The sequence below is a fragment of the Protomyctophum parallelum genome, assembly GCF_964188405.1.
Source record: "Protomyctophum parallelum genome assembly, chromosome: 19".
Taxonomy (NCBI): Eukaryota; Metazoa; Chordata; class Actinopteri; order Myctophiformes; family Myctophidae; genus Protomyctophum; species Protomyctophum parallelum.
In genome coordinates this window covers 33,850,532-33,876,186 of record NC_139717.1, presented here as the reverse complement: position 1 = coordinate 33,876,186, position 25,655 = coordinate 33,850,532, and the positions used below count along the sequence as shown (strand labels likewise).

The 25,655-nt window shown below is 44.5% G+C and overlaps 1 protein-coding gene across 3 annotated transcripts in view; it reads left to right on the top strand.

Moving 5' to 3' along the window:
- Positions 1-24,593, top strand: part of rev3l (REV3 like, DNA directed polymerase zeta catalytic subunit) — an 89,937-nt gene extending 65,344 nt beyond the window's left edge. For 2 of the 3 annotated variants that reach the window (XM_083790822.1, XM_083790824.1), the window contains 19 exons: positions 284-1,191; positions 1,731-1,816; positions 2,417-2,542; positions 2,664-2,868; positions 5,158-5,266; positions 5,702-5,817; positions 7,690-7,808; positions 8,882-9,000; positions 9,270-9,411; positions 10,049-10,293; positions 12,411-12,519; positions 12,952-13,158; positions 13,872-13,981; positions 14,996-15,110; positions 15,831-15,968; positions 16,970-17,160; positions 18,574-18,820; positions 20,890-21,105; positions 23,221-24,593. In XM_083790822.1, the coding sequence (XP_083646948.1) occupies positions 284-1,191; positions 1,731-1,816; positions 2,417-2,542; positions 2,664-2,868; positions 5,158-5,266; positions 5,702-5,817; positions 7,690-7,808; positions 8,882-9,000; positions 9,270-9,411; positions 10,049-10,293; positions 12,411-12,519; positions 12,952-13,158; positions 13,872-13,981; positions 14,996-15,110; positions 15,831-15,968; positions 16,970-17,160; positions 18,574-18,820; positions 20,890-21,105; positions 23,221-23,361 (3,649 nt within the window). In that variant the 3' untranslated portion in view covers positions 23,362-24,593. The remainder of the gene's footprint in view (positions 1-283; positions 1,192-1,730; positions 1,817-2,416; positions 2,543-2,663; positions 2,869-5,157; positions 5,267-5,701; positions 5,818-7,689; positions 7,809-8,881; positions 9,001-9,269; positions 9,412-10,048; positions 10,294-12,410; positions 12,520-12,951; positions 13,159-13,871; positions 13,982-14,995; positions 15,111-15,830; positions 15,969-16,969; positions 17,161-18,573; positions 18,821-20,889; positions 21,106-23,220) is intronic. The other variant, XM_083790823.1, reaches the window with a different exon arrangement.
- Positions 24,594-25,655: the final 1,062 nt, after the last annotated feature.

The following is a 25,655-nucleotide window of genomic DNA, read 5'->3' as shown; positions in this document are numbered from 1 at the left end:
CTAAAACGAAAGAAAGCACAAAGCAGCAAATGATTTTTTTTACACTCATCTTTTACTTTCTCTAATAACAACCTAAAACATGAACCTTGGTGGAAAAAAAAAAAAAGTTGTCCTTTAAGATCCAAGTCAGTATGTCTATGGTGTTAAATGTATTTTAAAGTATTGTATTTGATGGAATAATCATAATCATGCTGTACATTCTGCTCTCTCGCATGGCTGTGAAGAATTTCAGTTCTCTGTTGAACATAAATACATCATTATGTACTCCTCCTGTCTTGTCCAGGGAGGTTGGTGGCCGTAAGCTGACCGTGGGGACCCGGCTGGCCAAGGAGCTGTCCGAGTTCAACGGAGACCTGTCCCTTGAGGGCCTCGACTTCTGGAAGACGGTCTTCGCCGCCATGACCCGGCCTGCCGCCTCCTTCGAGCCCCACCAACCTCAGGGAGCCCAGCCATCCTCCTACACCTCGGCGTTGAGGGCAGATCAAGGTGAGCAGCTCGGCTCGGCGGCAGGTGACCAGAAGGTCGCCCTGCTGCCCTGCAGAGACCCGCCGAGCCGCGAACGCGTGCAGCTGTGGTTGGAGGCCAAGAAACAGTACGAGCATCTACAGAGGGGAAGGAGAGCCCGGGAAGGCATGCTGAAAGCGGGGAAGCTTGTGAGCGACGCCCTGGACAGGACTGAGCAGCCAACTGGTTTCATTAGCCCGGTAGTCAGGGATGATGCACTTTCCAGCAAAAGGACTCAAAGGCATAGGAAACGCAACCTGTCCTTACGTTTATCTCCCCTCGACGCCACAGCCTCTCAGGACAGCCCTACCGGGGTGAGTCCCATTTCGGACCCAGAGGAGGAAGAAGTAGAAGAGCGTAAAACCCACTCTCCAGATTCCCCAGAGTTGCCTCCATGGCAGCAGTCCTCCCAGCGCAGCCCGTTGGGGCCCAGCAGGCCGGAGGAGGAGGATGAGGAGGAGGTGGCTGAGAGAAGTGAGCGCTCTCCAGAGCCCCTGTCCCCAAGGCTCTGCACCTCCCCAGAGGGGACGGAAGCAAAGCCACTCCTCAGCCCCTCGCCTTTTGCCACCAGGGACGAGGACGTGGGGGGGACCAGTCCCCACCTGCTTCACAGCACCCCTTTCCTCAGTAGACGGCGGGGGTGCAGGGGAGACGTAGAACCTGTGTGCAGCACCCCCGTGGCTGAAGGTAGGGGACATGGTTTTTTTTCTGGGAGGGAAATGTATGAAAGGTACTCTTTAAAGTGGCATGGGTTGCATTTTCAAAAGGACAATGCGTTTTTATTATTTATATAAATCTATCATAACTAGGCTAGAATTGAATTGTCCATACCCACATTTTAATGTATTTGGTTCTGGTACTGAATAAAAACGTGGAAAATCCCAATGTTATGGCTGACATTAGAAATAGCTTTATAATTGACCAGCGAGTTGGGTGCAAAATGAGTTTCTAATTTGTCACACTACATTTAATTCACTGAATACATTTTTAATGTGAGGAACGTGCAGTTGCGTATTAACCCATTCTGAACGGGAACCCATTTTGGTGTTAGCATCATGTCGTGCTTTAGCTATTGAAAAATCGAAGAACGACTGACATTTTTAGAATCTGATCTCAGGTCAGAAAGGTTTAATCAGACCAGTGTGTGTCCAGTGGAAACCTCGTATGAATCTGATCTCAGGTCAGAATGGGTTAACATTGTCCCGTCGTCGGCCTGTCTCTTCCAGAGGAGTGTGTGTCCCAGAGACGCCAGCAGAGGAGAAGGAGCCAAGCAGAGCCTCTGAGGAGAGTCCTTCTCACTACGCAAATGAAGGTCACATGAGAAAGACGTGTTCCCTAATACTGTATATTCAAACTTAACCACATGAATGAACCCTAGCATCCCTAGTCTGGGGCGAAGAGATTTGGTTTTCCGGGGGCAAAAGGAGCCGACCTAGTGTAGAGCCCTGGGGGACACCGGTCAACAAAAATGCATTGGAAGGTCACCCCTCCAATGAATTCAGCAACAACCTCATTTCAGTCTGTATTTGGGTTCAATTGCTTTATAAATGTCTATTCAATTTGTATATCCTCTTATTGACAACAACAGGATGTCAGTAATGAGATGGCTGAAAAGGAAGTGAACAGATATGATAGATACTATATCTTGTTTCTTTGGTTAACCACTTAAACCGTAAATACTTATTTGACAGAGGCCCCACAGAGATATAAAGTTCCTCTCCTTATTTCCAGTCTTTGCAGAATCTTTGCCTATTTTTGCCCAGAATAGGGACGCTAGTGTTCATGCGCTTAGTCAACTACATCATCTGGTTCAATAAATGTTTTCAATGCTGCGCACACGCACACGCACGCACACACACCCCCTTCCAGTGGATGTTGCTCATCTCGACGCTTGCTCGTTTACGTTCCACAGAACCAGTTTAGTGCTCTGAATGTGCCAAAGAATGACAGCTCTGAGATCGAAGGCCCCAGCATCAGCAACTCGTACGGCTTCAAAGTCAGCATGCAGAACCTTCAGGATGCCAAAGCTCTGCATGAGGTCAGACACACCACACACACACACACACCGCACACACACACACACACACACACACACACACACACACACGATGTTGTTGGACTCAATCTCTCTTCTGTTTGTGTCCTTTTTTCCGCTCCAGGTACAGTACCTAACACTGATGGGCATGGAGCTCCATGCCAGGACCCGCCGGGACCTGGAGGCCGACCCAGAGTTTGACCCCATATGTGCCTTATTCTACTGCCTCAACTCCGACGCTCCGCTGCCAAACTCGGACAAAACCCAGCTGACTGGTGCCATCGTCGTGAACAAGGAGGACCACAACACTGACCGAGGTGAGGCTTCCAGTAAGTGTGATGTCAGAGTTTTTTAGGCTACATGCAAGTCCTGATAACCTCTTAATTCAATTAAATTGCCTTTGTTGTCATTGCACAATGCACATAATCATCTGGGAGTTACTGTGCAGCTCCTAAATTAAAGCCTGGGTTCCAGCCTGAATCGCTGCGTTCCGTGATTCTGAATTGTCACTCACTACTCAGTCTGGACAGAGGCTGCTGTCAACTGTTACGTAGCCACGTTGTTGCTGATACGTCAGCCAGCGCCACTCTGTCCATGCTTCTCACTATGGAAAACAATAGCGCTGTTCAAGACTTGAGAGTAAAATCCTACGGTAAAGAGTAAACAATTCAGTTGACCACTGTCAGATTCAGTAGTACAAAAAGAGTGAGGGGTGTGTTTAGTGAATGATAAGGGGACGTTGCAGTACAACAGCAGTATCTGCGCAGTGCGCATTGACACAACGTCAAACTGGTGTTTTTCCTCATCCCGCACCACAGACCAATCAGAAGCCACGGTTCCATTTCAACCTTTCATATGTCCCGCCTACCTTGGAGATTAGGAGAGAGTTGCGAAGTGACATTTTCAGACTACAAGATTGGTTCCATCCAACGCACGCACGCACGCACGCACTATCACCAGCTTGTTCTGCCTCCTCTTAATTGAATTGGCCATGGCAATATAGGATATTAGGCTTAATACAGTACAAGGCTAAAATATCAATGTAAGAACCATCATAGATTGTCATGCATAGATTGAACATTATATTCACACATTCATACACCAATGGCGGAGGCACCAAGCTGCTCATTGGGAGCAATTAGGGCTTCTTCAGACTTCAGCGTCCTTAAAACACACTATTGGTGTGGAGTGACAATGATGATGGACTATCACTATGTTTTATGCAGGTCAGTGATGGCTCTGTGGCTAAATGCTGTTTTAGAGAGTGGAAGTGTGCTTCTTTTAGGCCTTGTAGAGCCTTCCAGTTGGCAGCAGAGAAAGGAGATGATGCCAGGGGTCCGTTGCATCATTCAGAATACTTTTGGCTCTGCAGAGGAAGTGTGATCTGAAGTATCTTCCACTGAGACCGGGAAGAGTCCAATTATTTTCTGGGCTGTGTTTATGATTCTCTAGAGAGCCCTCCATCTGCTCCTGAACAGTTTGCATACTATAGTATGTTGTAATACAGTATGCCAAATTGCCAATACACTCTAGTATAGGGCATACTATGCTAGGCTGACTTTCCTTTTTTTAACTATATTTTTAGTGACCTTAAAAACTAGAGCCTCTCTTTTGCGAAAAATGCACCTTCCAGTTTTCTGGTACGTAGAATATGATGCTGGTTCATAGTCACCATCACGGTATTCCTATTCTTGCTATTGATGTTGCAAATTATATTGTGTGCGAAATATCATTGACAGGTGACAGAAGCTTGCCAACCGTATGCCAGTTTAGCAACGGTTGCAGCTAAACTAGCATTGGACAATCACTTTTGGGGTGGGATTTAAGCGAAGGGTCAATTCAGTCTCAAAATATGTTTTCTTAAGGCACTCGATGCCTATTTTGGAATCCACAAGGTGAAACGGCATTAACCGGCATTTTAGGATTGATTTTAAAATTCTTTTACTTGTCTATAAAGCTCTCAATGGTCTCGCACCTTCCTACCTACATGACTGCCTGCCTAAATATGTCCCAAACCGCCCCCTAAGGTCTTCCACTGCTGGCCTGCTCGCTTTGCCTAAAAAAATGGCAACTAAAAAATACGGGAAGCAGCTTTTTGCTTCTACGGGCCGTCTGCATGGAACAAGCTCCCACTATACCTTCGTCAGGCAGCCTCTGTAGACATTTTTAAAGCTCAGCTCAAGACCCACTTCTACAACATTGCTTTTAATTGATCTTTTATTTTTTGTTATTCATGTCCTCACTGTATTGCATTACTGCTTGTTTTTTAATGTCGTTGCCTTGCTTTTCTTTTATTCTCCATTGTTCTGTAAAGCACTTTGAGCTGCATTTCATGTCATGAAAGGTGCTATACAAATAAAGTTTTATTATTATTATTAATATTGTCTTAAAAATGTCTAATGTTTATAACTTGCTCAAACAGAGAAGAGAGGTCGCACAGCTCGTCGTCATGCTGCAAATATACTTTATTTTACCAACGTTTCGACAAAAAAGACCTTCTTGCTCAAACAAGCATGGCACTGTGTGTTCATGGTGTGTTTATTTATACCACATTGAAAGCTAAAATGGAATTTCAATGACGCTTCTACTCCACTCCATTCTGTTCTACCCCACACCAGGTCACCGAAAAGCGCCGCTGTTGGTGAGGTCGGGCGTCTCAGGGCTGCAGGTGACCTACGTGGAGGATGAGCAACAGCTGTTTCAGGAAGTGGTCACTGTCATTAGGAGGTGAGTGTTGCGTTCAGGAAGTGGTCAGTGTCATTAGGAGGTGAGTGTTGCGTTCAGGAAGTGGTCAGTGTCATTAGGAGGTGAGTGTTGCGTTCAGGAAGTGGTCAGTGTCATTAGGAGGTGAGTGTTGCGTTCAGGAAGTGGTCAGTGTCATTAGGAGGTGAGTGTCTTTTTTTTTTAAATGCACAGTTCTTCAGAAAACTGTCTGATTTAGAAGACATTTTTTAAATGTCGACGTCAGGCCTAAATGCATTTCATGACATGCAGTAACGTATGTCATGAAATAATGTTCCAACAACAATAGCCCTCTGCCCCCCACCTCCCAGTACACACACACACACACACACAAACGTAATCCCTGGCTCCTGCACATACAAACCTATCTACATTATATCTATCTATTTGACTGGCGGTGGCGTGTCCTTGTTCTGTCAGGTTCGACCCAGACATCCTGGTTGGCTACGAGGTCCAGATGCGCTCGTGGGGATACCTGCTCCAGCGGGCCTCGGCCCTGAGAGTGGACCTGTGTCAGCAGCTGTCACGCATCCCAGGTAGGACGGTGTGTTGTTCACCAGCGCTGCCTCAACCCAGCCTGGTCACTGTGTTGTTCACCAGCGCTACCTCAACCCAGCCTGGTCGCTGTGTTGTTCACCAGCACTGCCTCAACCCAGCCTGGTCGCTGTGTTGTTCACCAGCGCTGCCTCAACCCAGCCTGGTTGCTGTGTTGTTCACCAGCGCTGCCTCAACCCAGCCTGGTCGCTGTGTTGTTCACCAGCGCTGCCTCAACCCAGCCTGGTCGCTGTGTTGTTCACCAGCGCTGCCTCAACCCAGCCTGGTCGATGTGTTGTTCACCAGCGCTGCCTCAACCCAGCCTGGTCGCTGTGTTGTTCACCAGCGCTGCCTCAACCCAGCCTTGTCGCTGTGTTGTTCACCAGCGCTGCCTCAACCCAGCCTGGTCGCTGTGTTGTTCACCAGCGCTACCTCAACCCAGCCTGGTCGCTGTGTTGTTCACCAGCGCTACCTCAACCCAGCCTGGTCGCTGTGTTGTTCACCAGCGCTGCCTCAACCCAGCCTGGTCGCTGTGTTGTTCACCAGCGCTGCTGAAAACTCAATACAATATCAGGGTTTTAGTTTGCAGTGATATTATAAAAGGTCTGCAAAGTTTGGTGAAATAATTAAAATGTTGGAGTCGTTCTTAAAAGCGTTTGTTGTGGAGGCAGGCCCTCTGTCACAGTCGGTTGATTATTGAGTGATCATGTAGGAAACGGTCGTCTTGTCCAACCTCTATCATATCAATACACATTTTTAACTGAAACATCAGCTCCACTTTGAAATGATAAATATGTAAGAACCTTGAATCTTGCATTCAGACTTAGACTAACCTTTCTTCAAGATCAATCTGTTTCGGTCTCTTTTTTTCTCTCTCTCTCTTCTCTGACTAATAAGTATCTCTTTGGTTCTCTCTCTCTCTCCTTCCCTCACTATCTGCTAAGTATTGCTTTCTCTTTGGTTATTTTCCCTCTCTGGCTGTCTAATAGTAGGGGATTAGATCAAACCAAATGGCTTGCTTTTACTTTGCACAGTCTGCAATAACAGAGCTCCCGCTGCCCATTTAAGCATGGCTGATGGAAGACTATTACGTTCCTGGCTTGCTAAAAGGAGGCCATGACACGTCTGGGCAAATCCACGAATAGATGCGAGGGGTTGTTGAGCACAGGGCTTCATATGTCTCATCAGCAGAAGGAGCAAAAGTAATTACTGTTGGCTTATTGAATCTGATAATGTGAACTGTATTAGGAAAGCTGTCACAGCATGTGTGTGTGAGAGAGACATGGAACAGTTGTGTGCTTGAGTCCATATGATGTTTTCTAGTAAAAACTGAAATACCTTTTCTTCACATCGTCTGTGTTTCTAGTACTATTTTGTATAATTTGTGTTTATGTAAGCATTATCGTTATTGATTGGACACAGACTCATAAACCAACTAAATGGAAAAAGCGGCACTCCAAAATAATAGATGCGTTCTCAAATAAACATGTGGAATTGCATCCGAGTGCCGCTTTTTCCATTTAGTTGGTTTATGAGTTAAGTTTTTTTCAAAGCTGAGCACAAAAGGCAGTTACCAGAGGAAGCACACCTGTTTCTTCTTTCTTGATTGGACACAGACCTCAGTGTAATAATAATAATTTAAATTGCCGTTATCCTTGAAAAGGGAGTAGATGCAAGGCTTCGGCCCGACAGCGACTATGTGCATTATGGGGGTCTGCTCACGTGGGAGGAGTGAATGTGCGTGTGCATGCGAGCAGGAAGAGGTGTGTGCGTGCAGGGTATGTGCGTGTGTGTGTGTGTCATGTGACCTGAATGCAGTGAGGATGCCTCTTAGCGTAGTTCGAGGCCGTAATGCTCTGTCTGGCCGTCCTCAGGCGACTCCAAAGAAAACCGCTTCACTGCAGACAGAGACGACTACGGCGCCGACACCATGACGGAGATCAACCTCATCGGACGGGTCGTCCTCAACCTGTGGAGGGTGATGAAGACAGAGGTGAGAGGCCCTGACGTCTTCCTCCCTCCCTCCCCTCCCCTCCCTCTGCACATTCACTGTAACACCTCAGCTACGCTGCCAGCGATGCGAACGAACGATGAAATCTCATTAGAATACATGTTTGTCAATGAGATTGTTCTGACGTGCAAGCGATGTCGTCCACCACTCCTATATTCGCTTGCAGAGTCTCCATTTTATTTATTTTTATTGGTTGAGATCTACACGCTACTATGTATTATTTATTTGATTGGTTCAGTCTACGTTGCAACGCAATGACCAACGCTCCATCTATCAGGACAGTTTTTTGTGTGATATCGCGTGGAGCGTTTGCTCCTTGCCTGTGCAGATGAGATGTAAGGCTTAACTCCAAAGCAGTTGATTCTCAAAGTGGGGTATCCGGGGATGCCAAGGGGTCCTTGAGGGTTTTCCAGGGGGTCCCCAGCTAAATGACTGATCATTAGGAACCAAATGGACACTTACAAGTGACCAGTCAGTGACACCTTTTTAATGCTTTTTATGCTTTATGCATACATTAAGGTTAGGGAGCCAGGGTTAAAAGACAATTATATTTAAACGTTTTATTTGCTTCTGGGGGGGTCCCTGGAACATGGAACAACATATTTTCAGATGGGGGTCCGTGGCCAAATACAGCTAAATCTGTGGGTCCTTCACGTAAAAAGGTTTGCGCACCAGTGCACCACTGATAACGTTTTTCTGAAAACTGTCAGGATTTGGAAGACATTTTTGTAGAATCTGTTCCTCAGGTCTTAACCCATTCTGAACGGGAACCCATTTTGGTGTTGGCATCATGCTATGCTTTAGCTATTGAAAAATAGCAGATCTACAAGCTCATAGCGCGCCACCGAGTGGTGCGCTACGAGCTTGTAGGTCTGCTATTTTTGAAAAATCGAAGAACGACTGACATTTTTAGAGTCTGATCTCGGGTCAGAATGGGTTAATGGGTTAATCAGACCATTTTGTGTGTCCAGTGGAAACCTCGTATGAATCTGATCTCAGGTCAGAATGGGTTTTAATGGGTTAGTCATTGTGTCTCCTCTCTCCTCCCCCTGCAGGTGACGCTGACCAGCTACACCTTTGAGAGCGTGGCGTTCCACGTGCTCCACCAGCGCTTCCCGCTGTACAGCCCCCGTACGCTGTCGGACTGGTTCGACCACAAGACTGACCTCTACAGGTCTGTGACACAGATGATGATGTCCTTTTCCTTTCTGTCCACTATACCGTTCTGGCTGATATATCGGTCACTATTTGATATTTTTTGCAGCCGATGTGTTCCAATTTTGTGTGTATTTTATGTTACAGTACGTGTTGCAGTATGGAATAACTGTGGACACTGATGCCTGATACCTCCAATTAGGTCTTGGCTAATGTTGTGTGTGTGTGTGTGTGTGTGTGTGTGTGTGTGTGTGTGTGTGTGTGTGTGTGTGTGTGTGTGTGCACCAGGTGGAAGATGGTGGACCACTATGTGAGCCGGTTGCGTGGCACCATGCAGATGCTGCAGCAGCAGGACATTGTGGGGCGGACCAGCGAGCTGGCGCGGGTGTTTGGCATCCAGTTCTACCACGTGCTGACGCGAGGATCGCAGGTACAGCTATGGACAGCCATCATTACATGAATTGCAGTTTCAGCTGGACCTCGACACCACAGTTGTGCCGTTTGTGGAACAAGCTTGTAAACCCCTTAGTCTGGGCTTAAAGTTCTCAGTCCTGGGGGCTGATTTCAGTCCTGAGGATTTCATAGGGGTCATATAATGAGATCAGTGCAGATTTCCAAAGAATCTTTTTCAGTCTTGGGATTTTTTTTTTTGGCTTTAAGCCGTGGGCCCTTAGTTGTATTGTGAATAAGATAAGAGAGACCCTACTGCTGTGCCGTTTGTAAATAAGCTAAGAGCGACCCTACTAGTGTGCTGTTTGTGGAACAAGCTTCTACATTTTCTTTCCTGCCTTGATCTCCTCTGCCTCTCTTCTTCCCTTTCTTTGTTTTTAGGGGAAAATAACGCAATGGGAACTATGCACAGAAAATAATTTCACCCACTGTTTTACTAAAACTGTGACTTAGACACCACAGTGTGTGGTTAGAAGTATTGGTTGGGACATTAAGTTAGGCACACACAGCCTGTGTAAGTGATATCTGTGTAAGTGATATCCACAAATTGCAGACAAACATGAACCTGCATTATTTAAATCATGCTGAGATGTGGTGTTTCCTCCTCGTCCTTCCAGTATCGTGTGGAGTCCATGATGCTGCGCTTGGCCAAGCCCATGAACTACATCCCTGTGACACCTAACAGTCAGCAGCGTGCCCAGCAGAGGGCGCCTGAGTGCGTGCCGCTCATCATGGAGCCGGAGTCGCGCTTCTACAGCAACTCTGTGGTGGTGCTGGACTTCCAGTCGCTGTACCCCTCCATCGTCATCGCCTACAACTACTGCTACTCCACCTGCCTGGGCCACGTCGACAGCCTGGGGACGTAAGGCACCCTCACCCCATTTACAATTTGTTTTTTAGCAGACGCTCTTTTGCAGAGCTACTTAACAAAGATTTAGCAGACGCTCTTATGCAGAGCAAACTTATTATAAGCCAGATCAACACATACATCAAATGCAGAGAGACAGTGTAAACTATGATCACAGGTAAACCAAGAGTCTAGCATCAGTCTAAATAATATACTATCAAAATAATATTATCTGTATGTTGAAACTATAGGATACACCAGGTAAACGATAAGCTAAACTTTAGGATACACCAGGTAAACGTCATCTAACAGTGTGGTCAAGAAAAACAAGCTTAAGTAACAAACATCTGCATGGTTGTAATTATCTGTACTACACAAGTAGTACCTGGACCTGATGTGGAGAAGCAGAGGTCTAGTTGTGTGGATTAATACACAGGTACATGACATGCAGATGCAGATACATACACGCAAACATTAATTTAAAGGAAGTATAAGAGTTTTATTGTATAAGTGCTCAACAGATCTATATTCTGACACTCTTGAGTGTTAATACAGTAGTAATTCATTTTCACTTCGGGAAACTTTTTTTTTTACAAAAACACATCACTTACACCCCCTTGAAATACATGCATGTTCCTATTCATTTACTATGCTAATATGCTAACCAGTTAACGCCTCACCTACCGTCGTCGCAGTTAGATCAAGATGTAATACAAAGACAGCCTCAGTCTAACTGTGTGAACATGTTAAAGACAGCCTCAGTCTAACTGTGTGAACATGTTAAAGACAGCCTCAGTCTAACTGTGTGAACATGTTAAAGACAGCCTCAGTCTAACTGTGTGAACATGTTAAAGACAGCCTCAGTCTAACTGTGTGAACATGTTAAAGACAGCCTCAGTCTAACTGTGTGAACATGTTAAAGACAGCCTCAGTCTAACTGTGTGAACATGTTAAAGACAGCCTCAGTCTAACTGTGTGAACATGTTAAAGACAGCCTCAGTCTAACTGTGTGAACATGTTAAAGACAGCCTCAGTCTAACTGTGTGAACAAAGACAGCCTCAGTCTAACTGTGTGAACATGTTAAAGACAGCCTCAGTCTAACTGTGTGAACAAAGACAGCCTCAGTCTAACTGTGTGAACATGTTAAAGACAGCCTCAGTCTAACTGTGTGAACAAAGACAGCCTCAGTCTAACTGTGTGAACATGTTAAAGACAGCCTCAGTCTAACTGTGTGAACATGTTAAAGACAGCCTCAGTCTAACTGTGTGAACAAAGACAGCCTCAGTCTAACTGTGTGAACATGTTAAAGACAGCCTCAGTCTAACTGTGTGAACAAAGACAGCCTCAGTCTAACTGTGTGAACATGTTAAAGACAGCCTCAGTCTAACTGTGTGAACAAAGACAGCCTCAGTCTAACTGTGTGAACATGTTAAAGACAGCCTCAGGCCTCTTTTAGACGGCGACCATCTCCATATAACACGTCAAAGTCCCGTTGCGTTCTCATTTTTTCTTACCCTTTACACGAGAACGCACACGTTATGATACTGTATGATGTGCTATTATGCTATACTGTCGCTAGGTGGCGATAACGGGCTGCCAAATAGACAGGTCACCCACGTACAAGAAGAAGAAACCTTCACGCAAGCCTGCGCAACACGGCTCTGGGCGCGCCACGGGATGGTATATAATACATTAGGCTACATAAACGCTGCTGCCGCGGCTGCCGTCTATCACGAGGCTTTTTATTTACACCATGGTTTTACATTCAACATCGCTGATGAGCAGCACTTTGTAGGCGAGGAGGGAGGCTTGTTCAGGAACTCCATTATATCATAATGATATGGCTCTGCATCAATGTAATAAACATATGCGCTGTGAGCCAACATGAGCCATGATGTCATAAGTTTTGCGGATTCACCGTTTTGCCTGTTTATATGGAGACCATAGGAAACGGTGTTCTGAATGATTTCCACTCTGGAAGGCGGTTTCACTTCGATGCGTTTTCACCTCCTGAGAACACCGTTCTTGTCTAAATGACAGCGCTAAACGGTACTTTATTTTGCCGTTTTTTATGAACACCATCCTCGTGTAAATAGCACCTCAGTCTAACTGTGTGAACATGCATTTCTAGGCCTGATGAGTTTAAGTTTGGCTGCACCTCGCTGCGGGTCCCCACCGACGTCCTCTACCAGCTCCGCAATGACATCACCGTCTCCCCCAATGGCATCGCCTTCGTCAAGGTACAGTACAATGACATCATCACAACAAGCTGCTCCCACAGAATTGTATCTCTGTGCTAGCTTATTTGAACTCTTCACCAGGGGTGGAATGATAATCTTCATCGTGATTAAAAAAAAACACCATGAAATTTCAGCATTGTGAAATTGTCCTCAGTCATACACTAGGAATTAGCATTTCTTGAGATGCAAAATCAGTAGCCCTTAAACTCTCTATACTTAAACGGAGAATTAAACCCTCTATACTTAAACCCTCTATACTTGATCAAACGGAGAATTAAACCCTCTATACTTAAACCCTCTATACTTACTCTACTCTACTTACTCTACGCTTGTAGGTCGGCTATTTTGGGGCGAACATTACCCCCCCCAGAATAGGGATGCTGGGTGATTATCGTGATAATGTCGCTAATTTGGCAATTGTCTTTGCCACAGTCGTCGGTGCGCCGTGGCATCCTGCCCACCATGCTGCAGGAGATCCTGGCCACGCGCATCATGGTGAAGCAGTCCATGAAGCGCCACAAGCAGGACAAGGCCCTGATGAGGCTGCTGCACGCCAGGCAGCTCGGCCTCAAGCTCATCGCCAACGTCACCTACGGCTACACCGCCGCCAACTACTCGGGACGCATGCCCAGCGTGGAGGTGAGTTAGAGATACTCCAGTTTGGTGAGGTCCACGTTGTAGCGACGGTGTTTGACAATATGTCCATTAAAACTTTCGCTTTCGCTGTCATCGTTCTTTTAAACTTATATTAACCTTCAAGTGAAGTTTATGGGCGGAGTCATGTCTGCTGCGCTGAACCAACGTAGTCCGTCACAGTCTCGGCGTGAACAGACACACACACACACACACACACACACACACACACACACACATACACACGGCCGCCGGCCGGGCATGGGTGGCAGCGACGACGTTCATATTAACTTCCTGTGTACAGTACATGCATTCAAACTTTATTTTTGATCATGCGTGTCATGATGCGTGTCACATCAGTAGGTCAGGAAATTAGTCTTCATTAGATGTGTTACTCGATACTACATTTATGGCGTAAAACTATTAAAAACTACATTCGAATGGCAATATCGGCATTCGAAGATCATTAATTATTTTTATATTCGAATTGTATTAGACTCTCACAGCACAGTGAAGTTGATCAGATTACCGGTTCTACACAGCTGGCCCGCTCTGAACGGGCACACATTACAAATAGGCACTGCACTAGCGCAGTATATCGACAAAAGCATAAATAAGTCTTTAGTTTTTAGTTTTGTTTTACAAGAGAAAAATTATGAGATGGAGTTGCACAGTGGTTGGATATTAGCATGAGCATTGCAATGTGATGGGTTGTTCAGGTTGGAGACAGCATCCTCCAAAAGGCCAGGGAGACTCTGGAGAGAGCCATCAAGATGGTCAACGACACCAAGAAATGGGGAGCCCGGGTTGTGTATGGAGACACAGACAGGTCAGTGGCAATGCTTGGACTCCATCTTTGGAACGTAATTTTTCACTCACAGAAAGAATTTTACCATCTCAACTTGAACTACTTCATGATAGACATTTGGTGAAAATAGACGAACATTCAGTGAAAATAGCAGATCTGCAAGCTCACAACGAAGTAGGGGGCAACTATTTATCCCTCTGCGGCTACGAAGTACATAGGTTTAAGTGGTTAACACCATGACAATGAATGGATAAATGTGCTGAAGTGGACTGGGAGAGCATTTCAGGAGAAAAGCTTACTTGACGGTGAAAAATAAACAAATCAATGGGTCCACAAAGTCCATACTGTAGACCAATACCTGAAGACATCAAAGGTGTTTGTTTACTCTGGATTTAGAGGCGTTTGTGCCAGATTCCATATAAAATGGATTTTTGGCTGGGGACCTAATGCTTTGGCCATGTCTCGCGACCCCCGCCTCACCCCTCCTCCCCACCCCCAATACAAACTGACTGCAAAAATAACCTCAATAATAGAGAAAATATATCATAAATGAATACTGAAACCAGGTATAATCATTAAGGAAAGTTTATGCATGTACTATGTAAACTTAATTTCCATTTTCCCAGCCATTCAGTTGCAGAAGAAAACCCCCTTTTCTTTTTGTTTTGGAAAATAATCTGGGGACCTCCCAAAATCATTTGGCGACCCACGGGTTGAGAACCCCTGCAGCACAGGAATACCGTGTAGAAATTATTAATTTTAGGACACTACAGGGGAATTGTCAAAAAGCACAATTGTGAGCATGTAACGATCACTTCAGATTCAGAACCTTCATGCACTTCCATCCGTTTGCTTTGTTCTAATCTGTGTGTGTGTGTGTGTGTGTGTGTGTGTGTGTGTGTGTGTGTGTGTGTGTGTGTGTGTGTGTGTGTGTGTGTGTGTGTGTGTGTGTGTGTGTGTGTGTGTGTGTGTGTGTGTGTGTGTGTGTGTGTGTGTGTGTGTGTGTGTGTGTGTGTGTGTGTGTGTGTCCTGCAGTATGTTTGTATTGCTGAAGGGAGCCACCAAAGAGCAGGCCTTCAAGATCGGCAACGAAATGGCCGAAGCGGTGACCGCCACCAACCCTAAACCGGTCAAGCTGAAGTTTGAGAAGGTTTGTGGTTAGTCATCACAGGCTCTAGGCTGCACGAAGACCGTCTGCGGACGAAGTGCATCCATTCTCTTTAGCAAACGCATGCGCACACACAACACTCAAAACAAACACACAGCATGGGATCACGGACGCTCTGTGCGCGCCTCTCTGTGTATTCATGTCGGTGCACACATACAGTATAAACCGTCTGCTCATACAGATGTGCATTCATTACCAACCTATTAGTCTAACTACCCACGGCATATGTTTGTAGTCATGGATATACGTACATTATACATTACTGCAGTCAGTTTATTTGCCTGTTATTTACATATATTATATATACTACCCTTATCCGGCCGTTGTGAAATACTTGCCGTGGGGGGTACTGCGCCCTGTGGCCGCGGGGGGTACTGCACCCTGGGTGCATTCACTAATAAATTCATTATTAATGTATAATTTGTTAAATTGAAAAAAGGGCTTCGTTAAGACCTCCATATTATTATGGTCAATGCCTGTGTGAAGTTATTGGTGCAGGCAGTGTTTCTGACACACATTCAGACAGAATGGTTAATTATAGTATGATAGATAGATAGATAGATAGATAGATATATATCTTATACTGTGTGTGTGTGGGGGGGGGGGAGTTCTATAGATTCACAGAGCAATCTTTTACCCATTTGACTTATTTAGATTTCTATTTGTATGTGTTATTTACATGATGTGTGTGCACATTTCCAGGTGTACCTGCCATGCGTGTTGCAGACAAAGAAGCGCTATGTGGGCTACATGTACGAGAGTCTGGATCAGAAGGAGCCCACGTTCGACGCCAAGGGGATAGAAACGGTCCGCCGCGACGGCTGCCCGGCTGTTTCCAAGGTAACCAGCAGCATGCCATCCATCCCTCCCTCCCTCCACTCATCCATCCATCCATCCATTCATCCATTAATTAATGCACTCGCTCATTCACCCTTTGTATACCCTGTTGTCCATCTTAGAGCCCAACTGATGCCAAATGTTTGGGTTCAATTATGATCCAAAGTTTGGCGAGCCCTAGGCCGCTGATTACCAGTGTTTTGACTGATATTGTGCCAAAATATTGCAGCTTTGAAGTTTCTCTTTGAGAACATTGAGCTTATAAGCAAACAAAAGTATAAGGTGATCTACAAGCTCTTATGTGAATGCAGGACACATCGGCTGCATAATTGCAGAGACCCATGTCACCAAAAGAAACTCTAATAACGACGATATACCGGGGCACGGTGGCACAGTTGGTAGTGCTGTCGCCTCACAGCTAGAAGGTCCTGGGTTCAATTCCCGCTCGGGGCGCTGTGGGTGCTGGCGGCGTGTTTCCTCCTCCGCGTCATCAGTGCCCATACCCGAAGGCGTGGTTGGCGAAAGGGCCTTTCTGTGTGGAGTTTGCATGTTCTCCCCGTGTCCCCTAGGGTAGGTACCCTCACAAAAACATGCAGTAATCCTGGTCTCTAAACTGCCTCCCCCTGACCAGCTGGGGCGCCTGATGGAGGGGAAAGGAACTGGTTGGAATAACGTGTTCCTTCCACGCGCTACGTCCAACCAGGGAAACTCCCCCCTGTCAGGTGTAAAGGAGCAACTTGGACACTCAAGCATGAAGGAAGCATGAGTTCAAGTCCGTTGCTCTCCCCAGGTTGGCGGAGGGTGTGTAGAGCCCAGGATCACATTAGATGATTGACACTGGGGTGAAAAATGGGTTACAAAATCGTGGGATAAAAACGACGATATACCAAATGGTACCAAATGTTGCTCGGGCTCACATCCTTCCACCGATATCCTAATACTGTATATCCCTCTCACTTCTCGTGCATCTAACCGTCCCATGCTTTGCGTTCTGTTGTTTCCAGGTTCTGGAGCGCTCCCTCAAGCTTCTGTTTGAGACGCGGGACATCAGCCAGGTGAAGCGCTACGTCCAGCGTCAGTGTGTGAAGGTGCTGGAAGGCAGAGCCAGCATGCAGGACCTGACCTTCGCCAAGGAGTACCGGGGCAGTGGCTCCTACAGGCCTGGAGCCTGTGTCCCCGCGCTGGAGCTCACCAGGTAGGCCTACTGCTACTATCACTACCACTGATAAACCACTGTGTTCATACTTCATTGTCGCTGTCTGAAACCGTTACTTTTCATTCAGTGTAGTTGTTATTTAGTCACAAGCTTTTTTTAATACTTGCCATTGGTTAAATATGTATAAAACCCACAGACAGGCTTTCACTTTCAACCTGGCGTCCCTACTTTGTCGTTATACTGTAGTCTGTAATCTTCTACATTTTGTGCTGTGTGCGCTTGTGATATTTTTTATATGACACTGTCAAGACAAAGTATAAAATAAGGCATTGATTTATGAAAAAACATGAAAAGCTAAGAGAAATGTAAGGTTTCTGCGAGACAGTGTAAATGGTTTACAAACCAGTCCGTGTGTCCGCAGACGTACATGTTGGAGAGACCAAAAGAGACAACCAGGGAGAAAGACAAATCGGCTACCGTATAGAATTACTGTACACATTTACAGTACACAGTGTGAATCCAATTACTCTCTCTCCACAATGCCCATTGTCTGCAACTGCATGCACCAGCAACTGGCCTGCATCTGCCGAACCTGACTGTGTTGCCTAGCAACCCAGCCCCTTAATGGGTGGAAAAATCTGATTTGAGAGACCTGGTTAAGATGGAAATACTCAGCCATCTTCATCAGGCATGCCGCCGCTCATCACTTCAATCGCCTCCCCTTTGCAAAACTACTGTTGGTACGCAGGCCCGAGTCCTGGTGTTGCTGCTGTTAATTACATGTTACAGTATACTAGTACATTTTTGATTTGTTCGATATATTAACCTTATATTATATCTGTTTCATAAGAACCAGGCTTCCACCATCATTACAGAATTATGCGGAGTAGGGCTGAGCGATATGACTTCAAATTAATATTTCAAACTTTTGCCTCGATTATGAAAATAAATAAATACTGAAAAGAGCTGATCTAAAAATATATGCATTTAAAAAACCTTGTTTCTCGAGTATGCTGTTATTGGTTAAGTATTGGTTTTGATATATTTTCGGTTAATTGTCCAGCCCTAATGTGGAGTATCCGTTCTTCAGTAAAAGGGTGGGCTACTGAATTGCCAATCCTGGTTATTTGTGGTAGATTTTGGCCTCCTTGCCAATTGTGATTGTTTACTTAAATGCTTGGAGAGCAAATGTATTATTTATTCGCATTTTTTCAAAACATGTTTGCAGTCATAGCAGGTCTGGTGACAATCCAAGCTGATGTGTTTTTAGACTTGTTATATGCACTGTTTTATTGGTTTTACTCTTTTAAATTGTCCTTTTTCTTGTTCCCCCCCCACACATGTAAAGCGTCTTTGAATGTCATGAAAAGCGCTATACAAGTCCCAGATATTATTATTATTATTATTATTATAATCCTCTTTCTGTGCGTCCCTCCCATTTCGTCCACACAGGCGCACCATGTCACATGACCGGCGGCTTGAGCCGCGGGTGGGCGAGCGCGTGCCCTACGTCATCGTGTACGGCGTGCCGGGTGTGCCACTCATCCAGCTGGTACGGCGCCCCCTGGAGGTGCTCCAGGACGCCAGTCTCCGCCTCAACGCCACCTACTACGTCACCAAGCAGATCCTGCCCCCGCTGGCGCGCATGTTCCAGCTCATTGGTGTCGACGTGTTCGGCTGGTATCACGAGTTGCCCCGGGTGAGAGAGAAGGCCGCCACACACACACACACACACACACACAGGCCGAGATTGGTGTCTGCGTCAAGCAAAACAAAACATTATCCCATTAAGTCCTGGAATGCATTTGTGTCACATTAGCTCTTAACCATTATTTTACACTTTAGCTATTGAAAAATAGCAGATCTACAAGCTTGTAGATTTGCTATTTTTTTTAAATCGAAAGTCACAAAATGACTTGACATCATTTACACTCTAATCTTTATTTTATTTATTTTTGGCTTTCGCCTTTATTTTATTTATTTTATGGAGGGACAGACGGTAGGCTGACAGGAAATGGGGGGAAGACGAAGACATGCAGTAAAGGCCGTCGAGATTGGGAGTCGAACCCGCGGCTCACTGCCAGCCAAGGTGCCTGGACCGCTGAGCCACGGCCCAGGCCTACACTCTAATCTTTAACCAGCGCTAGTGCATCTGCTTAATGCTTATAGTTAGTTAATTAAATTCCGAGGAGCCGGAGGTTGGAGGACTCATCCATTTGGTTACACTCTTCGGAGCTACACCAAAACAAACGGCGAATATAACGGCGTCATGACGTCATTTTGGATCTTGATCCAGAACCTGTTGAGAACCACTGGTATAGTTATATAACGTTATTCTTAGTTAGTAATCTTTTATAAATATTGAACTAATGAAAAGCATTAAGAAGAGCCAATATTTAAAGTATTAACAAAAGGTTGACTAAATATTCACAACAATGGATCCATTGGAATACAGGTTTTTGGTTTTGGATATCCTGCCAACGGTGACAATATATTTTGTGGACAATTCAAATCTATTTCATTATGTATTTAATTATTTAATTGGTGATTATATAATAACATTCTGTGAAAATAACAAAATGGCCCATCTACAAGCTCATAACCTTTGTGTAGAGAGAGGGGATAGGGCCATGCATCCCTGGGGGACCCCAAAGTGGTTAAGATTATTTTTTTGATTTTAAAGAACAATTCATTTAAAAAAATCACTCGAATATTTACTGCTTGCTGTCAAAGGGAGCGAGATAAACTATGTCGATGTTGGCCAACAGTCTAAAATAAGAAAAGGGCATATTTTCTTTGCCCATGCTGTTTAGTAACGAGAGAACAAAAGAGAAAGAAAATCCTCCCAGCTTCATGCTGGGAATCAGAGGACACTCCTGAAACTGAAGTGGTGATGTGGGTGGTCTTTTGTGTAAAGGCTGAATGCACACCCTTTCAGTAGTGCACACACGCCATCTGGTGGGAAGCGTGAGAAACTGCAAGACATACATTAAAGGAGAATTCGATACTAGAAGGCTTTCTTACCTTTATTTGTAGTTGTTACGTCCCCACCAGGTGTTATTTTGTGCAAAAGCGCATTATTGGCTATTTCCCCTACCATAAGCCCTCAATGAATTGCATTGAATAGAATGGGGCTATTGGGTGTTGTGCTAATTCGTTTATTTCCATCGCTCAAAAATAATTTTTATTTTTGTATATATCCTCTCTTCATAATGTAAATAGTATCCCAAGCGGCACACTTTACTACTTATTTCGATGGAAATAAGCCAATTAGCACAAAAACCCAACCCCCATTGAGGGCTTATGGAAGGGGAAATAGACAATAATGCACTTTTGCACAAAACAACACCTTGACCTCTTTGGTGGGGATGTAACAACTACAAATAAACGTAAGAAAGCCTACTAGTATATGGAATTCTCCTTTAAGGGACTACTGTAGGAATTGAATCGTTGCATCATGGAGCTTACACTAACACTCCATAAATTACCAAACGCAAATGGATTAAGATTATTACTAGCTATCTGCTTAAAATGAAATGCTGTAAGCTTGTAGATCTGCTATTTTCCGGTGTGTGACAACGTTGCACGCCCGACAAAATGTAAATCATGTAAAGTCGGTCAATTTACTCACCGTGCTGTTAAGATTGACCTCTGCAGTTTCTCATAATACATTTCATCATCCATGAGCACAACATTAACCGGAGGGAAATAACTGGAGGGAAAAAAGACCATCTAATGGTCCCAAATTGCTTCCTGTTTTCTCACCAGACCCAGAAGGCTTCCTGTTCGAGCGCGGCGGGAGGCGACGAAGGCGGAAGGAAGGGAACCATTTCCCAGTACTTCACCACGCTGCACTGCCCCGTGTGCGACCAGCTCACCCAGCTTGGTGTGTGCGCGCAGTGCCGCGCAGAGCCGCAGCGCGTCGCCGTCACCCTGCACCAGGACATGCGCCAGTGGGAGAGCCAGCAAGACCAGCTGCTAAAGGTGAGGAGGAGAGAGGAGGTCGTTGCCGTTGGACAGAGGAGAAATGTTCAATTTACACAGTACCAAATTGCTTCCTGTTTTTTTGCCAGGTGCTTGAAAAAAAAGCTCTAGGCTGCCTCTAAGCCAAGACTTACAGTACCCACAAAACCCATAGTCTGAATGGCATAAACCGCATACTTTGAACGCTGCAACGTGAAGCCGTATTGGCTGCTGTTGTGCAACGGGTTTCTATGAGAACGCAAGTGAGAAGTGGAACGTGAGTGGGAACTTGCTATACTTGGCAGTTATGACTGAGTCATTCTCGTTTCTACACTGTAGACGGTGTACGGAATGTATATTTATCGGAAAGTATAATTATCAGTCACGGGAAACGGGGAGAGACACGTAGCAAAGGCTGCCAGGCTGAGGAATCGAACCCGAGACTCACATTAGACTAGAGCCTATATACAACTTAAAGGGTAAGACCACTTTATTAGAGGTTTGAGTTGTTTTCTTACCTTATTATGGGCAAACTAGAACATTCCATGAGTTATTTAGCTCTGTTGTGTTGTTTATTAGCAATTTAAGAAATAAAAACAGTCGCTCTGTGACTTCCATTGTAACGGGGGAACAGCTCTCAAGATCACTCTTTTAGCACATAAACCAGTGCAACAAAAGACAGTTTATGACATCAGGAAAACTCGTTTTTTTAAATAGATTTATAAAGTTACTATTTTTGTTGGAGATTACTTTGTTGGAGATACTGAAGCAGTACTGCGGCATTCCCAACTCTCGCGGGGACATCTTGCGAGGTTTCGTTTGTAAACAAGTCGCCACGCTGTTTGAGATGCACCTAGCTGCAGCCTCGCATACGAGCAGTCCCACACACACACTTCTTCTAAAGTGTCTCCCTCAAACACGTCCATTGTGTATGTTTTTAGCGACAAGCGGACGAGATCAAATCCATTTGTTTAGATCGTCGTGGCTCAACGGCATTCCAATAATAGTTCAATCAGATCGTTTTTTTACTCGACGCGAACAGCAGTGATTCGGTCGGCGTAGGCATACCTACCGGATCTTCTTTCTAGACAAATTGGTCAAAACAAGACAAAATTGACATTAAAAAAGAATATTTAAACCGCATGAGTTTTCCTGATCTCATTAACTGTCAGAATCAGCTTTTGTTGCGTTGGTTTATGTGCTAAAAGAATGACTTACAATGTTACAATGGAAGTCAATGAGCGACTGTTTTTATTTCTTAAATTGCTAACGGAACGAAATAACTCATGGAATGGACTAGTTTGCCCATAATAAGGTAAGAAAACAACCCAAGGAGAAGTAGTGCTGCAGCTAGAGGCGGGATCAAGGCAGGACTGTGTATGCCTTGATCCCGCCTCTAGCTGCCGCTGATTGGCCAGGCCGTTGGAGTCTGCCTGTGAGTTCCCAGATGGGAGCAGGATGGGGGGGGGGGGGGGGGGGGCAGTGTACTCTCTGCTGCCCCATCTGGCGGAATCAGGTTAACTGTTTGTAGCTTCCCCAGGAATTGTATTAGAATAGAAGGATGACAACGTTTCGACCCCTTATGGGTCTTCGTCAGGTATACCTGACTGCGTGTGTCCCTGTCTCACTCTGCTCAATCTCAACTTTCCTACTTGTCCCAGTAGAGTAAAAATCACACTTTTGTGAAGTGAGGGGCGCGCTTGTCGTCATACATCAGCATACATCACATTACGTGCTTAGCCTATCAAATCATCGCTGTGGGGTACACACAGACACACAACGCTGGGCATAGGAGGGGCTAGCATCCCTCAAAAATAAAATGGACTTGACTGTTTTGTTCAACTACTACTTGCCTTCTCGTTTCGAGGCAAGAAGTCTTGCCCTCTGCAGCCGCTATTTTAGGACAAAGGTTTTCAAAACCTTTCACAATTTGTCAGAAATATCTAAAATGGCAGATACAAAAGCTTGTAAAAGCTATTTTCAACCTGGGGCACCACCATACAACAAAGTATAATATAGGGCTTAAATGTTTGTCATGCTAGGATTTTGGGGTTTCGTCGCATTGCATTGAATCACATTGCCTGACCTCGGATGACTGTGCAATGAAATTCACATGAAACGTGCTTGTGTTTCCAGATCTGTAGGAACTGTAGTGGCAGTGCAGAGCGCCAGGTGCTCTGCGTCTCACTGGACTGCCCCGTGCTCTACAAGCTGTCCCGGGTCAACCGGCAGCTGTCCAAGGCCCCCTACCTCCGTCAACTCCTGGAGCAGTTCTGAATACCCCTTAACACACATCCTAACTCCTCGGCCTCGGCCCAAGCCAACCAGGAGCCAGAATGCTTTTTTTCTTGGTGCTAAATGCTGTCTCGTCCACCTCAGTGTTTGCGTGATCCTTTGGGTTTGTTCGTTCATTACAACGGTGCTTTGATTAAACCCTGTTGGGTTTTTCATTTTAGTGTTGTAAATGTTATTTGTTATACAAGTATTTTTCGGCGGTGTGCAGCAGACTGTTTGGTTTTTGGCCTCCCATGTGGAGCCGAAGGTATTATCTTTTTCCCGCCTACTCCCTCTCGAGGGCTTATGCTTTGAGTTTAGCTGATGACATTGTATTTGGACACTGGCCTTCCCCACACTGCATCAGAGCATTAAGTGCAGTGCTATCAACAAGGACTCTTGTCTCCTTTTTGTATGCGCTGTAGGAGTTTGTACTGTAAATACCAAGACTGAACATGAATTTGTCAAAAAATAATCTGGACACAATTTTTAAATATCCCTCCTTGTACAACTGTCAAGTCAAGACGGACTACATTGAACCACTGATTAACTTTTTCTTTTTTTCTTCCTTTTTATAAAACAACTGCAATCCCATGTAAATAGTTTGTGTACAGAGCCTGTCTGGAATCACTGTGCATTAGTCAGTTTAAAAAAAGAAGAAAAAAATAAAATAAAGGTAAAGTTCCAGCCATGATGTGGTCAAATCAGTCCTATATATCATGCATCAATTTTCAGTTGAGTTTTGTCGGTTTTAAATGTTGATTGTATTGATGTCCAGTTTGACAGAAATAACATCTGAGAACTCTGTTCTGAAGTGAATGATGGGAGTTGGAAGATTCATTTCAGTTGTCTTTTCTTTTTTTTCTTTTTTTTTTACATCTGGGACTGTTGCAATACTGTATGTTGATAATTTATGTCACAAGAGTCTATTATTCCCCCTGTGCATTTGGTTTTGTATACATTTAAGAAACCCCTTGAAAACAAGATTATTCATCTGAAGGGGTTCATCATAATAAAGGTACATTTCTAATGCGTTCTCCATGGCAAACAGTATCCAACATCAACATAAAATTTCTGTTCTGTATTTCACTTATGATGGTACGCAGGTTCTGTGTATTTGTATAAATGTAAAAAAGAAGAAAAAAAAATGGAAGTGGATTTTTTGTTTGTTTTTAATGGACGGTGCTGTGGGTGGAGGTTTGAGATTGATATAATAAAAAGTCACTGTATTAACATTTTCTCGATTACATTTTCAAAAGATAACTCAAAGGTACTCACACCAATGGCAGAGGAAACCAAGTAAGGCACAGTAGTGGAAAGTAAGTACATTATATACGCATAATTACTGATGTGTATTTTTAAGTGACACCGTTGTATGAATCAAGCTTCAGTGCGTACAGCAATCTGATTAGAATCTAATTTCCATCGGAAAAGAGAATTACCTCTGGGGCATGTGTAGAGACCGGATGTCACTCCTTCAGCCTTCCTTTTCCGGTGGTGCGTCTTTGTTTCCATTCCTACTAACGACAAATTACATGTAGCAGGACTACATTTGCTACTTCTCTACTAGCAATTGTAAAGACGACCTTAGTGGAAACTTTCATGAAAGGCTGCCTCCAAGCCAATGAGAGAACCATTAAACCCATAGTCTGAACGCCAGCCCCAACGGCACAACGTGAAGCTGGATTATCTGCTGTTGTGTAAGCCAAGGGGTACTATAGCAAGTCGTTTTTCATCATTTTTGAGGATTTGAAAAAAAAAAAATGAAAAAAACGATGGGTAATAGCCCATTGATTTTTTTTTTTTTTTATCCTCGTTTTTCATCATTTTGGACCATGGGCTATAGCCCATATCGTACGGCATACTGTAGCACGCCGTTTTTCATCATTTTTGAGGATTTGAAAAAAATGAAAAAATGAAAAAAAAACGATGGGTAGCCCATTGTTTTTTTGAATTTTAGATTTTTTTTATTTATCCTCGTTTTTCATCATTTTGGACCATGGGTTATAGCCCATATCGTACGGCATACTATAGCATGCCGTTTTTCATCATTTTTGAGGATTTGAAAAAAATGAAAAAAACCATGGGTTATAGCCCATTGTTTTTTTTAATTTTAGATTTTTTTTTAATCCTCGTTTTACATCATTTTGGACCATGGGTTATAGCCCATATCGTACGGCATACTATAGCACGCCGTTTTTCATCATTTTTGAGGATTTGAAAAAAATGAAAAAAACGATGGGTTATAGCCCATTGTTTTTTTGAATTTTAGATTTTTTTTTTATCCTCGTTTTTCA